We start from the raw sequence: 19,356 nt of genomic DNA, 5'->3' as shown, positions 1-19,356 counted from the left end.
TAATCCGTGTGTTTTTTATCCAGTAATATTTTATTATTATATGTTTAAAAATAACATTTAATTCTCCTTTAATAAAAAATTAGATGTAAAAAATCTTATAAAAGATATTTTTATCTGATCCGGCGGTAAGAAGGGAGGGCTCACCCTCTGAAGGGTCCCAGCCTAAGGAAGGATGGAGGGCTGGCCCAGCGAATAATGGTCCGAGCGGAGCTATAGATAACCCATCCATGGGCTTGGGTTTCCGACGCCAAGGCAGGAAGATCGAAGGGCCGATCGGGTGGTCCGTTCGGCCAGGATAGAGGCGAGGGTACAAAGGTGGCCGAGCGGCCTATGCGCTCGGCACGGGTTATGGGATGCCAGCAGAAGCATGTCTGATGATTAGGCCGTACACAAGATCACACGATGGAGGATCTTGCCGTCACATCAGGGGAAGGTTGCTACAGTAGTAGTATGGCCTCATGGACATCTTCCTGACAGATCCATATCTGGGCATGGCCCTTCTGACAGACCCATACCTGGGCATGGTCGAAGGCAGGTGGTTGCTTTGACTGGTGCGCCTAGGCTTCTTCGAGAGGTCTATATAAGGCCTCCATTTCTTCATCGGAGGTACGAGGGTCTCCTACTTAAAAGCCACTTTTTTGCTATTCCTCGCCTGACTTGAGCGTTGGAGGGCCGTCGCCGGGACACCCCTCCCGGCTCGGTTTTGCTGCAGGTTCGCCGGAGCGCTCGAGGATTCAGCAGGGAGTGCCACGTGCCCAGTGTCCGTTGGCTCCTGGTTCGGACAGGATCAAATTGGCGCCGTCTGTGGGAACGCTCCTGCATCCGACTGGAAACAATGGACGAAGCTGGACGACAACATACGGTGGCGCTTTCGACGGAAGAACTCGAAGCTCTGGTCGAGATAAGGGCCGCCAAACTTGTGGAACAAAAACAGAAAGCAGCAGCCGAGCGGCCTGAGCAACAAGCAACATCTGCGTCAGGTGGCCGAGCGGAAGCACCTCCAGCCACCGTCGCATTCCATCGAGCCTTGTTTCGCACCCCTGAAGTCGTACCAGCTCGAAGAGATAGGGGATCATCTTCAGACGAGATGCCAAGGCGGGATGACAGAAAAGGGAAAGCTCCCCGGGCGGACTCATCTCCCGAGCGGATCAATCGCCAATTCTCGGAGGCTATTCTACGAGACCCTCTACCCAAGCACTACGTGCCTCCGACGATCGGCGAGTACAACGGAACAACGGACCCGGATGATCACCTGGGTAAGTTTGATAACACAGCTACACTCCATCAATATACAGATGGAGTAAAGTGCCGCGTCTTCCTTACAACTCTCTCGGGATCGGCTCAACGGTGGTTTCGGAGGTTGCCGGACGGATCCATCACTAGCTTCAAGGACTTCCGAACGGCCTTCCTCCACCACTTCGCTAGCAGTCGGCGTTATCAGAAGACAAGTGTCAGCTTGTTTGCCATCAAGCAAGAGTCGAGAGAATCGCTTCGAGCTTACATCCAGCGATTCAACCAAGTGGCGATGGATATCCCAACGGCCACATCAGAGACGATGATGAATGCCTTCACGCAGGGCCTTGTGGATGGGGACTTCTTCCGGTCGCTCATCCGAAAGCCGCCCCGAGATTATGATCATATGCTACATCGGGCCAACGAATACATTAACGTGGAAGAAACGTAAGCCGCCCGGAAAAAGGAAACTCCAACAGAGCGGGCACCTATTCAGGCCGAACGGAAACAGAACGCCGCTCAGCAGCCACCTAGAGGACCGAGGGCAGAAGCAATCCGATCCCCTCGTGTAAGGTCCCAAGTACAAGAAGTAGCTGCCGCTCGAAGCAAGCCAAAGAGGAGATGGACCCCGATGTTCTGCTCCTTCCACCAGACGGATACGTACAACACCAGAGATTGTCGAAGTCTGCCCTTCGTGGCTCACCCTGTGCCGCGGAATGCCGTACGACGATCTACCTCAGCCGATCGGCGACAAAGAACTCAGGAAGCCGATCGGACGCGAGTTGATAGGCCACGGCAACAGACTCCCGATCGGCATCGCTCACCCAGGCGAGAGAATCGCCGAGCGTTCAGAGAACGGTCCCGACCATCCGCTCGTGAAGAGGAAAATAAAAGCAACACTTCCCGAGGCGAGATTAATGTCATCGCTGGTGGGCCGACCGGAGGAGATTCCAACCGAGCCAGAAAGGCGGGCGTCCGGCAGCTGCAGATCCACGCAGTCGGTTGTAGCCAAGAGCGGGCCAGTGGACCGGAAATCACTTTCGGGCCCGGAGACTTAGAGGGAGTTGAAGTGCCCCACGACGACGCTCTGCTCATTAAAGCGATAATAGCAAATTACACTATTCACCGCGTATTTGTTGACACAGGGAGCTCGGTCAACATCATATTCAAGAAGGCATTCGATCAGCTGCAAATTGATCGAGCCGAGCTGCTACCCATGACAACGCCGCTCTACGGGTTCACAGGTAACGAAGTGCAGCCGGTCGGGCAAATCCGGCTGGCTACCTCATTGGGAGAGGAGCCGCTCAGGAGGACCAGGACAATAAATTTCGTGGTGGTCGATTCTCCCTCGTCCTACAACGTCATTTTGGGACGACCGGCGCTCAGTGAATTCCGAGCGGTCGTCTCAACCTTCCACCAGAAGATGAAGTTCCCCGTCGAAGACAAGGTGGGAGAGGTACGGGGAGACCAGTTAGCAGCTCGGCGGTGTTACATAGAGATGGTCCGAGCGGAATCCAACTCCACTAGGAAGGCGCCTCGAATCGAGGTAAATGCTATCACTGAAAAGCCACCCGCCTTAATTTATGAGGAAAAAGAGGAGGTGCAGATTCATCCGACCCGATCGGAGGCCACGACTTTTGTTGCCTCTGATCTGGAGGAGAAGCAGAAGGAGGAGCTGATCCAATGCCTCCGACGAAATCATGATGTGTTCGTCTGGTCGACACATGAATTGCCCGGAATTTCGCCGGGCATAGCGCAGCATGAGTTGCACGTCCGACCGGACGCTCGGCCAGTGAAGCAGAGAAAAAGGGATTTCAGTGCCGAGCAGAATGCAATCATCCGGGCGGAAGTAGAGAAACTTCTGGAGGCCGGCCACATACGAGAAGTGCAGTTCCCGAGCTGGCTGGCTAACGTGGTATTAGTCTCCAAGCCGGGCGGCAAGTGGAGAGTCTGCATCGACTTTCGGGACTTAAACAAAGCATGCCCCAAGGACTTCTATCCTCTGCCCCGGATAGATCAGCTGGTGGACTCTACGGCCGGTTGCGAGTTAATTTGCATGCTTGACGCCTATCAAGGATATCATCAAGTGCCGCTCGCCCGGGAAGATCAAGAAAAAGTAAGCTTCGTAACGGCCGACGGCACATATTGCTATAATGTGATGCCGTTCGGATTGAAGAATGTCGGGGCCGCCTATCAACGCTTGATGAACAAGGTGTTCAAGGAGCAGATCGGGCGTAATCTGGAAGTCTATGTGGACGACATTCTTATCAAATCCGTCCGAGCGACCGATCTTGTCAAGGATATGGAAGAAACCTTCCGAACGCTGCGCAAATATGGAGTCAAGCTAAATCCCCAGAAGTGCCTGTTCGGAGCAAAAGGAGGGCGTTTCTTGGGGTACATAGTGACCGAGCGGGGAATCGAAGCAAATCCCAGCAAAGTGAAAGCCCTGCAGGACATGCCACCCCCAAGAAATACAAGAGAAGTGCAGAGGTTGACCGGTCGGATAACTGCTTTGTCCAGATTCATCTCCAAAACCGCCGACCGGAGCCTTCCATTCTTCAAGATCCTGCGCAAGGCTACTAAGTTCCAGTGGGATGAAGAATGTGACCAAGCGTTCGAAGAATTGAAGACATATCTTAATTCTCTGCCAGTGTTAGCCAAGCCAATCGGGGGTGAGTCACTTTATATTTATTTGTCATCGACTGAGCATGCTGTAGGCTCAGCACTTGTGAGGGCAAGCGGTGAAGAGCAGCCGGTGTATTTTCTAAGCCACATTTTAAAAGATGCTGAATCTCGTTACACCGGGCTCGAGAAGTTGGCCTTTGCTTTGGTTCTAGCCGCTCGGCGCCTTCGACCGTATTTCTTGGCGCACACCATCATTGTCCGGACGAACAGTCCACTCGGAAGAGTACTGTTGAATCCAGAAGCGTCCGGACGGCTCATCAAGTGGACGACAGAATTGAGTGAATTTGACATCCAATATCAGCCCCGCTCGGCGATCAAAGCCCAATCCTTGGCTGATTTTGTGACCGAAGTGCAAAGGCCAGAGCCGGAAGCTACGTGGAGAATATATGTGGATGGGTCCTCCACTCGGCTCGGAAGTGGGATTGGAATATTGCTGCTCTCACCTCAGGAAGAGAAGATGCACCTATCCGTCCGGCTGGATTACAAAGCTACCAACAACGAAGCAGAGTATGAGGCCCTCATAGCCGGATTGCAGGCAGCCCGGCATGTGGTTGCCAGTCGGGTGACTCTCTATTCGGATTCACAGTTGGCCGCTCAACAACTTTCTGGCACCTTTGAAATCAATAGTGCTCGGCTTAAACTCTACGTTGAGGCCTTTGAAAAACTCAAAGTCACTTTCCGAGAGGTTCTTATACAGAAGATCCCCCGAACGGAGAACCAGGCAGCAGACGAGATAGCCAGACTCGCGAGTTCAATAACACCAATAGCCATTCAGCAACCAATTGAAAAAGTACTACTGGTGGCGCACGTCGATCGGATGCAAGGCCTCACATTTCCAAGCGACTGGAGGACACCTATTATAGAATTTCTCCGTTCGGGCACCACACCCTCAGATGAATATGCAGCCCGGCTCCTCAGAAGAAGAGCCGGTCGGTTTACACTCATCGGAGATCAGCTTTACAAGAAAGCTTTCTCGCGCCCGTTGCTGAAATGTGTAAGCTCGGAGGACTCAGCTTACATCCTCCAGGAAGTACATCAAGGATCATGCGGGGGTCATCCTGGCGGGCGCTCATTGGCCAAGAAGATCATCTTGGCCGGATACTTTTGGCCAACTTTACAAACAGATGTCGCTCGGACAGTATCTACCTGCCTTTCATGCCAGAAGTATCACAACTTCTCCCACCGACCGGCTGAAGAAATGAAGGCGTCAAGCGTTTCGTGCCCGTTCCACCAATGGGGAATGGATATTGTCGGTCCATTTCCGATGGCGGCCGGGCAGAGGAAATTCTTACTAGTGGCGGTAGACTACTTCTCCAAGTGGGTGGAGGCCGAGCCGCTAGCAAAGATCACTGAACAAATGGTTAAAAAATTCATCTGGCAACACATCATTTGTCGGTTCGGCATCCCTCGCCGACTAGTGTCCGACAACGGGCGACAGTTCACAGGGAAGATGTTAGAGGATTGGTGCAAAAGCTACGGCATTGAGCAACATTTCACATCCGTGGCCTATCCTCAGAGCAATGGTCAAGCTGAAGTGGCCAACCGGGAAATTCTCCGTATTCTGCGCGCTCGGCTCGATCATTTGGGAGGAAGTTGGCCGGATGAAGTGCCAAGCGTCTTGTGGGCCATCCGAACGACGCCAAAAGAAGGGACAGGAGTCACACCGTTCCATTTGGTATACGGCGGTGAGGCCGTCATTCCGGTTGAAGTCGGCGTCGAGTCCGCCCGGATCCAGAGCTACGATGATGACAACGCCGAAAGGAGGAACATGGAGCTGGATTTGGTAGAAGAGGAGAGGGCAAAGGCGTCCGTTCGGCTGATGGCGTACCGTCAACGAATGAAGCAAAACTATAACCGGCGCATCATTCCTCGATCATTCCAGGTCGGCGACCGAAAGTCAAGCCGGTCGGCGACGTCGGCAAACTTGAAGCTCCGTGGGCAGGTCCCTTCAAAATCATCGAGAAGCTCCGCTTGGGTGCGTATTATTTGGAAGATGAGGAAGGTCGCCAGCTAGATAGGCCGTGGAGCGCGAACCACCTCCAGCCTTACCGGGCAGGGTGAAAGGTGTGCCTATGTAAATCATCTTGTGTACTTTTTTCGACTGAATACTTAAATTGCAGAAACGAAAAATCAAGAGAACAATTCGGACGGAGATAAATTATCCGAGCCAAAATGCTCGACACAGCAGACCCTGAGCCGTTCGGCCAGGAGTACGTTCTCCGAGCTGGGTGGAAGGGGCATATGGATTATCCGAGCCAGGCGCCCGAATAGCGAAGGCCCCCCAGCCGATTATATTCGCAAGCAAATGACCCGTGTTGTTCGGCCGGGCACAAAGACTGTCCAAACGCGAGATAAGATATGAAGGCCAAGGTCGCTCGACCTGGTAAGGAGTTAGCCTTCAAGGCCGTCTAGCCCAGACGTTAAACCGTAGAGCCGCGCCGACCGGCTATAAAAACCGAGCGGAAAACCGACGAGCACCGTCGTTAAAGATCGAGAGCCGCGCCGACCGGCTATAAAAACCGAGCGGAAAACCGACGAGCACCGTCGTTAAAGATCGAGAGCCGCGCCGATCGGCTATAAACATCCGCGCCGACGAGCACCGTCGTTAAAGATCGAGAGCCGCGCCGACCGGCTATAAAAATCGAGCGGAAAACCGACGAGCACCGTCGTTAAAGATCGAGAGCCGCGCCGATCGGCTATAAACATCCGCGCCGACGAGCACCGTCGTTAAAGATCGAGAGCCGCGCCGACCGGCTATAAAAACCGAGCGGAAAACCGACGAGCACCGTCGTTAAAGATCGAGAGCCGCGCCGACCGGCTATAAAAACCGAGCGGAAAATCGACGAGCACCGTCGTTAAAGATCGAGAGCCGCGCCGACCGGCTATAAAAACCGAACGGAAAACCGACGAGCACCGTCGTTAAAGATCGAGAGCCGCGCCGATCGGCTATAAACATCCGCGCCGACGAGCACCGTCGTTAAAAATCGAGAGCCGCGCCGACCGGCTATAAAAACCGCGAAACCGACGAGCACCGTCGTTAAGATCGAGCCAGCGGCTATAAAAACCGAGCGGAAAACCGACGAGCACCGTTGTTAAAGATCGAGAGCCGCGCCGACCGGCTATAAAAACCGAGCGGAAAACCGACGAGCACCGTTGTTAAAGATCGAGAGCCGCGCCGACCGACTATAAAAACCGAACGGAAAACCGACGAGCACCGTCGTTAAAGATCGAGAGCCGCGCCGATCGGCTATAAACATCCGCGCCGACGAGCACCGTCGTCAAAGATCGAGTGCCGCGCCGATTGGCTATAAACATCCGCGCCGACGAGCACCGTCGTTAAAAATCAAGTCGGACCGGCGACTATAAATACCCCGAACAGACGAACGAACATCAGAGTAAGAAACCGCGGAAACTACAAATATTAAAACATTCAGGCCCGATTGGGGGTTGGTCCTTCGATACTCGGCGTTTGTTAACTTCGCGCAGGCAAAATACGTGCAGAGCGAATAGGCCTCCCCGCTCGGACTTTATGCAATGGGCCAAGCCGATCGGACGCGTGACGGTGAACGCTTAAGAGCATGACTGACTCTAAGCATACACGTTAAGCAAACAAAAGAATATTATGGATAATGAGTAAGAAGACAAAAGTAGATGGGCATCGTTGCATTAAAGGGAAAATTAGGCCGAACGGCACGTACAAAACTTTTGCATCCGCCGAGCGGATGAAATACAGAAAGCTCTTAACTCGCCTCACTCAGGGTCTTCAAAATTAAAAAAGGCGTCCGGGATATCATCGATCATGGCCGCCAGGTCGGAGGCGGGAATATGCATTCCCTCAGGAAGGTGGCCACCCCTCTTGAAGTACGCCATGGCGACCTTGACCGCTTCGGCGAAAGTAGAGGAGACGCTGCCACCGAATTTTACGCCGAACCTCTCCGAATGGAGGTATTCCTGGCGCGCTGCTGCTAAGCGACTCGGCTCTCCCTCTTTATATTTTTTGAGCACCGCCCGGGAGGCGATTAAGGAATCTTGGAGGGCCTTCAAGTCCATCGCAGCCTTTGTGCGTTCTGCCGAACGGTCCTCTCGCTCGGCGTTCAGCTGGGCCTCCAGATCCTTGGATCGCTGATCTAGCGCACGGACTTCGATTTTCATTTTATCTAGATCAGCAATTGCTCGCCTCTTCCGACCATTGGCGCGCTTCACGTCCCCGTCCCGCTTCTTCACCAAGTCTTCGAGTCGGGCCACCTCTGCAGCCAGATCGACAGCCTTCTTCTATTCGGCCTCAAGAGCTTGTTTCTCCCGCTCGGCCGTGGGACCTCCCGATACTTGAAGTTTTTCTAGGAGATCCTCCAACTCGGCTAGCCGATGGCTAGTGGCGATTTGCTCAGCCCAGCGCTGTAAAGGAAATAATGAAGTCAGTAACCAAACAGTGGCATGGTACAGGAAGAAAAATGAATTTACCTGAGTGGCCTGCTGCATATTGTTGTCGCCGAGCTGCTTGGGCGTCATGAGGGCCACTTGAATCTGAGCGTCCTCAAAGAGCTTGGCGAGTGGACCCGTCAGGGTTACTTCGTGGACAGGGCTCGATGGCCGATCGGCTGATAGTAAATATTCCTCCGATGGAAATCGGAGGGTAGTCTTGATAGTCGGATGGCTGGACGGCGCTTCTTCAGTCGCGGCCGCCTGATGCAAGGACTCCCCTATGGTGGAAGTTTCGCCCAACCGACGTAAGCGGCGGCGAGTTCGGGGAGGAGAGCCGGAGGACTGTGCGGTGGGCGAAACCACAGGGGTCCTGATCTGTGATGGCGTGCGATCCGGCGAAGTTACGTCGATTGGCGCCTGTGTTTCCGCCTCTTGGGTCGGCGGACGGCGGGAGTCTCTTCGACGTTTCCGCCGAACATCCAATGGGGGATCCCCGACCTGGGGAATGCCTAGCTCGGCGGGGGCTGAGGAAACAGGATCCGCCTCAACCTCCGTTGAAGCGGATGGGGCAGCTTCTGCTTCAGGGGCGGACTGCGCTCCCCCCTCTCCTGCATCTGCCGGGCGGCTGGGGATAAGACCCCGCTCGGCGAGCTCTTTCTTGGTGGCCGCTTCAATCTCCACGGACTTTAATTTCAAATTAGCGGTAGCCTTGGAGCGCCACATGACTTCAGCTGCAGTAAAAGAAATTAAAATCAGTTAGACAAAAAAGAGTAAGAAAGTAAAGAATCCTTACTCATGCGGAAGGGTAGATTTGCCCGAACGGGAGACAATCCGAAAATATACAACACCCCCTTGAGCAGCAACTGGTCGATCTTGTATCGCTGACCGGACAACCAGTTCGCCGCATGGAGATAAGCTGGATTGCTTCTGAACTTGCCTAGCTCCGGCTGAGGCGGCACAGTGGTCTGCCATTTGGTTCGGAATGCTGGCCGCTCGGGAAGTCGGATATAGAAGAAAAACTCCTTCCAGTGTTTGTTAGAGGTCGGCATATTATCAAAAAATCTAAAGCCTATTCTACTTTGGAAGATAAAAGTGCCCGGCTCGGATTGTTTGGGGTAGAAGAAGAAGTGGAATATTTTGGGGTCAAGGGGAATACTATGCAGCTTGAAGAGGACGACCACCCCGCTCAGCAGCCTAAAGGAATTCGGCACAAGTTGGCCGAGCGGGATACGAAAATAGTTATAAACTTCCAAAATAAATCGATGGGTGGGAAACCTAAGGCCGCCCTGGAATTGGTCCAGAAAGAAACAAATGGTGCCGGTCGGCGGGTCATGGGGCCGATCGGCTGGGCCGGCTATAATTATTTCATGGTCATCTGGGATCCCGTACGTCCGAACCAGACGCCGAGCTCCCTCTTCGTCAAACCGACTCTCCATACTCATATACCATGGACCGTGAACATGGGTAGAGGGGTCAGAAGAGCTCACCATCTCGAAGAGACAAAAGGATAGCAAAGAAAGAGAGGTAAAACGGTTAGGAAAGACCTGGTAAGCGAGGAAAGAAGGCTCACTAAGAAGGGGATGGGCGGAGAAGATCGCCGGTGAGATGGTAGCTGCCGAAGAACAGGAGCTGGATCGCCGGAGGCCGCAGCAACAGAAGAGGCAGGGGGGCAAAGCACGGGCAAAGATGCGTAGGCGGAGGAGGGCTAAGGCTTTATACGGCCGAAGTCGATGGGCCTCCACCGTCCGATCCAGGTCACGGGAAACAAAGACGCCATCGGGTCGTCCATTTTAAACGGAGGCGTCCCATCGTAAGTGACGCCGCCGTCACACAATGGTCGACACGTGGCGCTCTGTCACCAAGCGCAATTAATGCACCCATACTGCGCATGCTTCGACTTAATGGAGAGGATTTGTGTGATTTTCAAGAAGATTTAGACAAGCAAACATTCCTGTTGAGCGACAAGACCACCATAACGAAGAGCCGAGCGGCTGAATTTGGAGGAAGGGCCGAACGGCCCCACGAATATTATAAGCAACGGAAAGGCGACGAACGCCCGCTCGGACACATAGTCCAGTCAGTCGGACTCACTGCCTCCTTCGACTAGACTTGAAGGGAAGGTAAGTGATCCGGCGGTAAGAAGGGAGGGCCCACCCTCTGAAGGGTCCCAGCCTAAGGAAGGATGGAGGGCTGGCCCAGCGAATAATGGTCCGAGCGGAGCTATAGATAACTCATCCATGGGCTTGGGTTTCCGACGCCAAGGCAGGAAGATCGAAGGGCCGAGCGGAAGTCCGCTCGGTTGGGACCGAAGGGCCGATCGGGTGGTCCGTTCGGCCAGGATAGAGGCGAGGGTACAAAGGTGGCCGAGCGGCCTATGCGCTCGGCACGGGTTATGGAATGTCAGCAGAAGCATGTCTGATGATTAGGCCGTACACAAGATCACACGATGGAGGATCTTGCCGTCACATCAGGGGAAGGTTGCTACAGTAGTAGTATGGCCTCATGGACGTCTTCCTGACAGATCCATATCTGGGCATGGCCCTTCTGACAGACCCATACCTGGGCATGGTCGAAGGTAGGTGGTTGCTTTGACTGGTGCGCCTAGGCTTCTTCGAGAGGTCTATATAAGGCCTCCATTTCTTCATCGGAGGTACGAGGGTCTCCTACTTAAAAGCCACTTTTTTGCTATTCCTCGCCTGACTTGAGCGTTGGAGGGCCGTCGCCGGGACACCCCTCCCGGCTCGGTTTTGCTGCAGGTTCGCCGGAGCGCTCGAGGATTCAGCAGGGAGTGTCACGTGCCCAGTGTCCGTTGGCTCCTGGTTCGGACAGGATCATTATCCTTATCTTTTTTATTTTTTTTATTTTTTTTTATAATAACATTGAAAGAGGAAAGACACATTGTATTGATCATTATATTCTTCAATAAAAATTTTCATAAAATTCATACATGAATCAATATAAATAATAAAAAAGTAACCATTCTAAAAAAGATAATCAATTAAAAACTCATTCAATCATTCTCACCAAATTAAAAAAGAACCAAAATTCTAAATTGATCAATCAAAATCAAATAAAAATGAAACAAAGTTTATCAATAAAAAAATCTCTCTCATCATCAAATGTGATCGGCAATGAATAAAAAATAATTGTGTCTTTTTCTTTTTTATCATTATTCGATAATAACATCAAGTGGGAAAAACATATTAAATTGATCATTATATTTTTCAATAAAAATCCTCACAAAATTTATACTTGCACCGGTATAAACAATAGAAAAACAACAATTCTAAAAGAATTAACCAACCAAAAACTTATTCCATCATCCTTAACAAACCAAAAAAATCAAAATTCTAAATTGAAAAATCAAAATCTTTAATGATAACCTTTGTTTCATTTTTATTTGAATTTGATTTATCAATTTAAAATTTTAGCTCTTTGTTTATTTGATGAGGTTGGTAAAATGAGTTTTTGATTGATTATTTCAGAGTTACTACTTTTCTATGCTAGTATATATATGAATTTTCTGAAGATTTTTACAAAAGAAAATAATAATCAATTCAATATGTTTTTTCTCTTTACTATTATTAAAAAATAAAAAAAGATAAGAACATAATTATCTTTTATAAGATTTCTCACATTTAACTTTTGATTAAAGAAAAATTAAATATTATTTTTTAAATACAAAGGATAAAATACTACTAAATAAAAAAAAATACAGAGAGTAAAGATATTTTATTAGCTCTCTTATACTCATGTTAATTTTTTTGTTTAGATTTTCTTATAACTTACGAGAGATTTCTTTACCACAAGAAGGTCAAAGACAAAATATAACTTACGAGAGATTTCTTATATCAAAGCATTAACATTTAATTTTTCCATCTTATTTGTTTTCACTACATTTTATGGTTAATTGGCTGAACCTAAAATATTGGCAAAAAGAATGGCTTTTTAAATTTTGAAAGATCCAAATTGCACAGTGAAAATTTCAGAAAGGGCATTGTGTTATTTAAAAGTTTTTGAAAATTAGTGATGATTCAGAAATACTTCCCTCTTTTTTTCGGATCTGAACCAACATAGCCGCAGGGGTGGAACCGCCGAACGGCCATCTGAACTGGGTATTTAGCTACTAATTTAATTAGACCGGAGCGGACTCGATGTGGCTCTGTCCAATTAAATGCTTCAATCCGTTTAAATGCTCGGAACAGCTCGAAACAGGGATAGTGTCTGCGGAAGCCCCTGCTCCCCTTTCAGGAGGAGGTTTCCCGACATCAGCGGTGCCGCTCACCGCCTTCCTAGTGATTCCCATTGTATGATTACAATGTCAAGCGGCCTGGTGAATTGCGATGCACAGGCCGCCTAATCTCACCGAAGACGGACAACATCTCCATTTAAAGAGCGGGCGACGGGCCCATTCGGTTAAGCCGATGCCTTTGTCGCCTTCCGCTTCCGCCATCGCTCACCGACGGAGTCCCGTCACCGACCTTAATATAACCCCCTTCCTCACCTTACTTCCTCCACCGTGCTAAGGCAGTACAACATGTTGATCCACCGCCACCGCGAATTGAGCCTCCTCCCCCGCCTCCTCTTTTCCGACGAAGACACCGACGCTAGCGCCGCTCCGAGCCCCTTCCCCTCCGCTCGCTCCTCCCCCGTCGCGCCATTCCGCCCCGGCATAGCTGTCATCGTTGGCGTCCTGACCATCATCTTCTCACTGACCTTCCTCCTCCTCCTCTACGCCCGGCACTGCAAACGCAGCGCCGCCACCTACGGAGCTAGCCGCGGAGGGACTGCCGGCGGGTTCCCGTCTTCCTCTGCTTCCGAGCGCCGCCATTCCGGCGTCGAGCGGGCGGTGGTGGAGTCGCTCCCAGTCTTCCGGTTCGGGGCGCTGCGGGGGCAGAAGGCGGGGTTGGAGTGTGCAGTGTGCCTCAGCCGGTTCGAGCCGGCGGAAGCGCTCCGGCTTCTACCCAAATGTCGACATGGTTTCCATGTCGAATGCGTCGATACGTGGCTGGATGCCCACTCCACCTGTCCTCTCTGCCGCGTCCGTGTCGACCCGGAGGACGTCCTCCTCGTTCCCCGCACGGGGCCGCTAGAGCCAGATCCGCGCGGAGGGGTGGGCGAGAAAGTGGAGGGGAAGGGTGGTGGTAACGCGACTCTTGCGGCGCCGCAGAATCCTTCCGGCCGTAGGATCTCCGGGCGGCACTCATCCGCCGGGGAACGGTCGAGCGATCCGCTCCAGATAGTCGTCCACCGCAACGAGCCCGCCCCGTGGAGATGGAGGCGATCGCTGGATGTTCCCGCCCAAGCCCCAGCGGCCGCTTCGACGGCAAGCGCCGCGATGCCCAAGGTTCGCAAGGACTCGCTCCTGCCGACGGAGACAGTGGAGGACAGGGAAGCGTTCGAGCGGAGGCATAGCCACCGGATCGTGGTTTCGGACCTGGACCGCTATCTTGACCGATGGAGCGACCTCCGCCCGACGGATCTACTCTTCCTCCGTAGGGAGATGATCATCACGGATAGTGGGAGGTTCTCGGCCTCGAAGGCGGCACGCGCCCTCTCGTCCTCGGCGCACCCCGCGACAACTAGCTCCAGATGCGCGTCAGAGATTTCCAGGGTCCGCAGGATGTCGAGTGGCAGGGAAGGTTCGCTGGCGGGGCGAGGCACGGCGAGGACGGAGGCCGACGAGGAACGGACGCTGAGGCGGTGGCTAGGGTTCGCGGGGGTGCGGGTGGCAAAAGCGTCGCGGTGGACGGAGCGGCGAGAGAGCGGGAACGATGGCGAAGGACCCGAAACTGCTGTATGAAATGTCGAAAATGCCCCCGCCTCCTCCGTCGCCTTGATCCACCATAATGCCCCGAAGATTACAGATTTTGTGTGGCCAGGCGAAGCGTAGGCGAAGTAGAACCCAAGGAAAGAGCAAGCGATGGTCACGTGAGCCACGCATCAAATTGCTGCAACGTTTTTAAGGAGAGAGTCACCTCGCTGGCATCATCGGGACTCGCGCATCGTCTGACACCGCAGCAGCAGAAGCGGCAGCCTCCTCGCTCGCAACGACGCATCGCATGTATGCCCGGGGGAGCTCACGAGGCCATCGTGACGGGCGCGTCCTCTCATCCGACACGTTCGTCCATCCGACGGCTGCCGCACGGGCAACGTGGCCTTCCCCTCATTCCATTTATTTTTTTACCGTTTTAACACGGGAGATTAGTTTTCAATTTTAAAAAATTAAAAATTAAAAATTAAAAAAGCGACACATTTACGAAGGGAAAAATAAATAAATAAATTTGGCTGGATTCGTTCCTTGATTTGGACATGCGAGTCCCATGTTATGTTGCGAACGGATGATGGTGGCCACGTGACTGGCTACAGGCAACGGACGAAAGTGAATACTAGCAGTTACCTAATCGAGCCTTGGTAATGCAAAATGTTCAGCCCTACGCTTTCGTTTAGAAATTTACCCCACGAGCTGGGTTCCTATCGGAAAGACATAAATGCCCTCCTGTTTTTGGATGTTCCTCCATCGGAGGTGTAGTGGAAATGTAGGGGCTATCCTATCCTATCCTATAGCTGCCGCGAGTTAGTGAGAAGATGCATAATTATGGAAGATCGACAAGAGGATGTAAAAGAAGAAAGCTAGCTTGCTTTTAAAGAACAACTCTATGTTCATCATAGGCATTAGATCAGTAAAATGTTTTTCATAATTTATCTATTTGTGATATCAACTTTGCCTTAATCATAGGGCACGTCCGACAAGATTCTTTATACTAAAGTCAATCCAATAATCAAACTAGAGAGAAAAAAGAATGCATATATATAAATTGTCCTCCAAATTGTACGAGCGATCGTATCTTGTTGTGTCTAGTATTTACTTAATTATGATCTATCTATGTTAGTCGTATGTTATCAGGGCTCCATCTGATAGAGTGTTTGTCAAATTATGATCCTGTTTCTTCTAGTCCAAGGGGCAGTATTGCTCTTGTCAAAATTATGCCTAAAGATGGTTGGTGGCTTATGGGAGGCTAGAGAGGGTTTAAGGCAGTCATAGAGCGAGCATTGTGAGCTCGGGATGCTGAGTCGAGGCTCACGGGCTGTCGAACACTTCGAAAACTGAGGGTCCTCGAGTTGCTAAGAACTCTAGAAGCTGAGGCAAGTACCCAATACTCTGGAAGTTGAGGCAAGCGCTCAGACTGCAGAGCACTTTGAAGGCTAAGGAGGGTACTCGAGCTACTAAACACTCTGCAAGCTAAGGGAGGTGCTCGGGCTGTTGAGCACTCTGAAAATTGAAGAGAGTGCTTAAACTACCGAGCACTTTAGAGAGCAAGGAGAGTATTTGTGCCATCAAACACTATAAAAGCTAAGGAAGATGCTCGCATTGCCGAGCACTCTGAAAGCTAAGGCGGGTGCTCTGACTGTCAAGCGAAGTCGGCGGTAGGGCTGATGCCTTGTGCACGGGGTCTAATTGCATGGAGCCAAGCCACGTGGCAAGGACCATCATCTAGGGTACTAGAGAATTATAATCAATGTGAGATTTCTAGAAATGCATAACTTTGAAATTTGCCATGCCAAAAGGCCTTGAACAATGCAAGAAATTGATACATAGGATCACCATTTGCTTAATTACTCTCTTAATGTTGAATTTTACACATGTTATAAAAGTAGTTGATGCTGCATTCTCTAACCATTTGCTTCCTATTGGATTTCAAACAATTAAAAAACTTTCCATCTACACACTGAAAAAGAACACCAAAACAACGTATTAAGGTTTGGAGATGCTTGTTTCACCTCTATTCCCTAACTATTATGTTATGGATCTCACTATTTGTTCCTTGTTTTACTGTGTATTGCAGATGCTTATGTTGTAGAACGACGTGTTGATGGGTGTTTTGTACAATTTTATTCATGTACATATTGTCGATAGGTTCTTTTTTGTCATTTTATTTCTTGTCTTATTGTGAGATGGGTTGGCATATTCATTTCATGGTGTTTATAAAGGTAAGATGGTTGGCCATGGTCAGCGTAAGTTTTGTTGGCCTTCCACTGGAAAATTTTCTATTAGTGCAGGAAGCACTAGAAAATTAAATTTAATTTTGATAATGACAAAGACTCAAAATTAAACTTTGTTATGAACTAACAAGATTAACTAAGTATGTAAGTAGCTCAACCAAAAAAATTCTAGTAGATTAAGATAACTGGATACTAAGTGAAAACTCTAGTAGGCCAGCTAGATCGGTTACTAGGCAAAAGTCTGGCAAATTAAGGATACCAGGTGAGAAGTCTAGACGGGTTAGTGGATCGAGCATCTAATAGGTCCATGAGTAAGTGAGGACAAGACATCGAGAGGAACCCAAGGATCGGATGTTAAGCAGGAAGTCCAAATAGATCTTGAGGATCGGATGTTCGGTAAATTAGATAAATTCTCCTCAAATGAGTGGATAAGTATGCATTCCCTTGAAGGAAATAGTAGGCGTCGGTCGAACATAAGATTTCACTAGAAATCCAAAAGTTAAGACCGCATAGGTGTAAGTCTGTCACTATTTAGATTTATATATTATGTTTGTTATACTGACTCTATGATGCAAATAATTAAAATTGGAAGGTGGTGGAACAGTGCACTTTGGGCCACAAGAGAGGTTCTAGGTGATCGAATAGCTTGAACTTAGGATAGCGTGCCAGATGAGGTGACACACTCTAGTTGGTCAGCACATGTCAGAATCCAAGCGTCCGAAGAAGGATAAGTCACACGGAGAGGGTGTTTGTTATCTTGTTCACACCACGTCAGCAACCCACACGTCCCGAAAGGATCCAGGTGCCCCATGATGGCTAACTCATCGATGGTGTCAGATCAAATAGACCAAGATGGAGGCACTCGGAGCTGGTCCAAGTTCCGAAATGGCCAATATAAGCAACTTTTAATAGAAGCTTCAGAAGATCACCGACATCCATTCTTCTACTCCTTGTTCAAGTGATCCACACTCTGGAAATGTTATTATGACATTAAAATGTTGCTTCGACATTGACACTTTACTTCGATATCATTTCATTGTTATTATGACATTGACATTAAAATGTATACTAACTATTTTATTCATTCATGCTTTAAATTGTAAGGAATGGTAAACATGTTATTGTTCTTTTGATTTTTTTTTTTTTTTTTACATTGAACCTTTGCCTCCGAATTGATATTTGGAGGAGAAAGCTTTTAGTGGATTGTCTATTAGAAGTGGTCAATATCAAAAGCCTTGGACTAATAGCCATTGGATTGTGAATCAAGTAAAAAACAAAGTTATTAGGGATGACAATTTCATCCGAACCTGATGGAGGATCCGATATCCGACTCGAATGGAGGAGGGTATGAAGGGTCTATCAATATCCGATACCTGACCCGAATACCCGATTAAATAATGTATATACATATATTAAAAGAAATTCTTTTTCCAAAATCAACTTACTATTTATTTTTAATATTAGGAGGAGACTATATAGATATTTAATTTATTTTTTAATTATATATATATATAGGATGTTAATTTTAATATATTTTTGTTGGATGATAATAGTTGGATAGAAAGAAGAAAAATTATAACGATAGAAAATATCCGATCCTTTAATGGGTTTGAGGATACTCATTGGATATCTTATACCCGATAGATATGAAGACGAAGGATATAAAATTCAATCCAAACTCGACCCGTTGTCACCCTTAAAAATTATGTTTAAATGGTGTTTTGTTTTCTTTTCTATCTCCACTGCTTTATTTGATAAAAAAAAAAGTTTTAAAAAACAAGTGAAAAATCGACATACGTTATCCACTAGCACTTTTACAATCCTACATTTTCGGCCTCTAAATTAGTGTTTTCCATTCAATTAATCCAATAATTATACATAAATACATGCTAATGCAACTTAATTATAGAGAACATTAAACATGTTATGGCAACTTAATGCACTTGGATGATGATGCATTTAGCCTAAGTAACAAGAAGCTACAATGTCCTATTTGTGACTATGTAGATAGATTTCGTAATTGAGTGCTACAAACCGTGAGATAATATGCATCGAAGTTAGATGTGTAACCTTACTTCTTCAAGTGACATGGGTTTGGAGTATTCGTAGGTTAGTTTACTTGTTTGTATGCTTGTGTGAGTTAGTGAAGTACACTAGAAAGGTGAAAAGATAATAGCAATTTATGTGTTGAGGAGAAGATTGCAAAAGTTTTATATTTGAATTCTCATGACATATAATTGTAGCATAGGGAGTATTAGCCTTCACTCCTACGAGGCGCTAAGCAAGAACTATTATAACATTGAATATCTAAAGGTAGTGATCCTGTCCGAGAGTCGAGTCGACGAAAACTGGGGAGATGATGCTCACGTTGACTAGATATAGACCGAGGATGATGTAGGCCTCCGATGAGCTAAGCTTGCAACCACAAGTCGTTAGTGCCGAGCCAGGGAGGGGTCCCCAACGATAGCCCTCCAACGCTCAAGTCAGTCACCGACAGCAAGTGGATGAAGTAGAGAAAAGAGCAACAGCATAACTGTAGCTACAGTGTTGAAAAACATACCTCCGTCGAATTCTGGGAGTTCTTATATATGGATCATGAGATGCGCGTGCATGCTTCCCAAGGCGTGCACGCTTCCCAGAGCATGCCTGGAAAGGATGTGTCAGAAAAACGTGCCTAACGTCATACATTAACACTTCGAGTATATCCCTGGCGTGACAGTGGAAGTTTCCACCGTACGATTCTTTGTCTGACCATGCCGCCGACCATGTCATTTGCCAGTAGCACGAGTTCCCAAAAGGATATCACTAGCTACTCTTTTTGTTTGTTATTGGGCCGAGCGGGGGAGCCGCTCGGCCAGTTTGTCATCCGGCTGATATCGCGACCAGGGCGAGCGGGATGTCCACTCGGCTAATGGTCTGCTATCTTGACTCTGTCCTGTTGAGCGAGGGAGCCATGCTTGCCTGGTTGGGGATGTGTTCGCTGTTCGGCCGAGTGGGACGACCGCTCGACCC

General features: G+C 49.1%; 1 protein-coding gene across 1 annotated transcript; it reads left to right on the top strand.

The window, feature by feature from the left end:
• Positions 1–12,843: 12,843 nt before the first annotated feature.
• On the top strand, positions 12,844–14,642 carry LOC122028176 (RING-H2 finger protein ATL43-like). The gene has a single exon (XM_042587206.1). It carries the CDS (start codon positions 12,878–12,880, stop codon positions 14,141–14,143), a length of 1,266 nt encoding a protein of 421 aa, XP_042443140.1. The 5' UTR covers positions 12,844–12,877; the 3' UTR covers positions 14,144–14,642.
• The last annotated feature ends 4,714 nt before the right edge of the window (positions 14,643–19,356 follow it).

The sequence above is a fragment of the Zingiber officinale genome, chromosome 10A (assembly GCF_018446385.1).
Source record: "Zingiber officinale cultivar Zhangliang chromosome 10A, Zo_v1.1, whole genome shotgun sequence".
In the NCBI taxonomy this organism is placed as follows: Eukaryota; Viridiplantae; Streptophyta; class Magnoliopsida; order Zingiberales; family Zingiberaceae; genus Zingiber; species Zingiber officinale.
This window is presented reverse-complemented; position numbering and strand designations above follow the sequence as displayed.